The 1,817-nt window shown below is 32.0% G+C and overlaps 1 protein-coding gene across 1 annotated transcript; it reads right to left on the reverse strand.

Annotated features, from left to right (window-relative positions):
- Window positions 1-240: 240 nt before the first annotated feature.
- LOC145840894 (kelch-like protein 28) lies at window positions 241-1,437 on the reverse strand. The gene has a single exon (XM_082948246.1). The coding sequence runs from the start codon at window positions 1,435-1,437 to the stop codon at window positions 241-243; it is 1,197 nt and encodes a 398-aa protein (XP_082804372.1).
- Between the last annotated feature and the right edge of the window lie 380 nt (window positions 1,438-1,817).

Consider the following 1,817-nt stretch of genomic DNA (forward strand, 5'->3'; position numbering starts at 1 on the left):
CTGCAGTAAAATGTAGATAAAAATTGCTTTGACCAAAATATAAAATTCAGCAATATTCTCCTAAGGGGTTGTTTGGTCATAAGAGAAAGTAATTAGTAATGTGAAATTAAAGTTAAGTGTAACTAGCGATGACTATGTAGGAGAGTGGACAACTTTTTTGTTTTTAATTTTTGCAAAGGGGTTGACCATGAAAATAAGCTTGAGAAACCCTGGTTTAGACTGTCATTAATAATAAAATTTTTAGAACCAAGGTACTTTTGCACAAGCGAAACCTATTAGATGTTCTGTAATTTCATACGGTTTGTCAGACCATTCCTTTTTATCAACATCATACCAAACTATCTGCTTTTTCTCATTTTGAATGATTATGATCTTACTACCTATCGATACAGCTTCAAGATCAACGAAAGAATGCGATGTTTTAAGAGCATCAAATTTTTTACTAACATTGTCAAAAACCTCAGCTTTACAACGATAGACGTCGAAAACAAATAAGAAATTTCTAACAACAACCAAACTATGATAACTTTTACCATGAATCATACTAGGAAATGATGACCATTTGTCGGCAATAACATCATATGATTCTACTGTGTTTGTATCTTCATTAAAATCAACGTTACCACCAGAGACTATTATGTTGCCTTCAAAAACCACACAAGCTGCATCTGCTCTTGGCGTTCTCATTTCGGTAGTTTTATTCCAACTTTTGTCACTGACATCTAATTGTAAACAAGTGTTAGCCCTAGTGTTTATTCCGTCATCATTTACTTCAAACAAACCTCCAAATATAAATATTTTATTCATAAATGCACATGCACAAAAGTTATAACGGTCATCAATCATATCACCTACTTCAACCCATTCGTTATAAGAAGGTGAATATTTATCAATACTTATTATACTTTGTTCGTAGTCATTATAACCACCGAGTATATAAACCTCTCCTTTCAAACAAATAAATTTTGAAAACTCTCTTTCATTTATCATATCAGGTAGAACTTTTACATCACTGAAGTTGCTCCCATTGATTTGAAGTGCAGTTTTAACAGCGCAATAATTTTTTCCATCATAGCCACCACATAACATTATATTAAACTTATTTTGGTTGCAATATCTACTTTCAGAACAGTTACTTGAAATGCTTTTCTTGTAATCCAAAGCTGCATTCAATATTCCAACACATTTACTATTTGCATGAAATGATGAATTTGTATCCAAAAGATGTCTCAATGCATCTTCTGACAGCAAGGTAAGTCGAACTTTTGATAGCAGTTCTATTGCATGTTTGCTACGTTCTTCACTGTTGTGTTTCAACCAACTGTTTGCTGCATTAAAGACTTCAACTTCAGAGTGAAGGTTCAACTCAGAGCTTGCAAGTATTTTTGCAACAAGACTAAAGTTTAAGTGTAAAAAGTTTTCAGTATCAGCTACCATTTAAAAACAACGTTCAATATAAGCAAGAGTTTGTTCAGCAACATTGTTCAATCGATATAATTTAGCTAAACTGTAATACGTGGTAACATTTTTCAAAGTTATTTTCTCGCATGTCTTCATACTTTCACCTTTATCTAGCAAAAACTTATTTAGTTTCAAAGCTAAAATCAATTCGTTACCTGTTATCATCTTTTCACCTGAATAATATAATATTTAATCAAAATATATAAGGGGCAAAAGCGTAAATTCGTGCAAAAATGACGCCGTTTAAAAACTACCCGTTGCCATATTAGTAAGTCGGGGGTAAAAACTAGTATTAGGGCAAAAAATAAGTACAGTACATTTTCTGGGGTAAGTAATAAAACTATTAGAAAATAAGA

This window comes from Thalia democratica, chromosome 1 (genome assembly GCF_965202585.1).
Source record: "Thalia democratica chromosome 1, ktThaDemo2.hap1.1, whole genome shotgun sequence".
NCBI lineage: Eukaryota > Metazoa > Chordata > Thaliacea > Salpida > Salpidae > Thalia > Thalia democratica.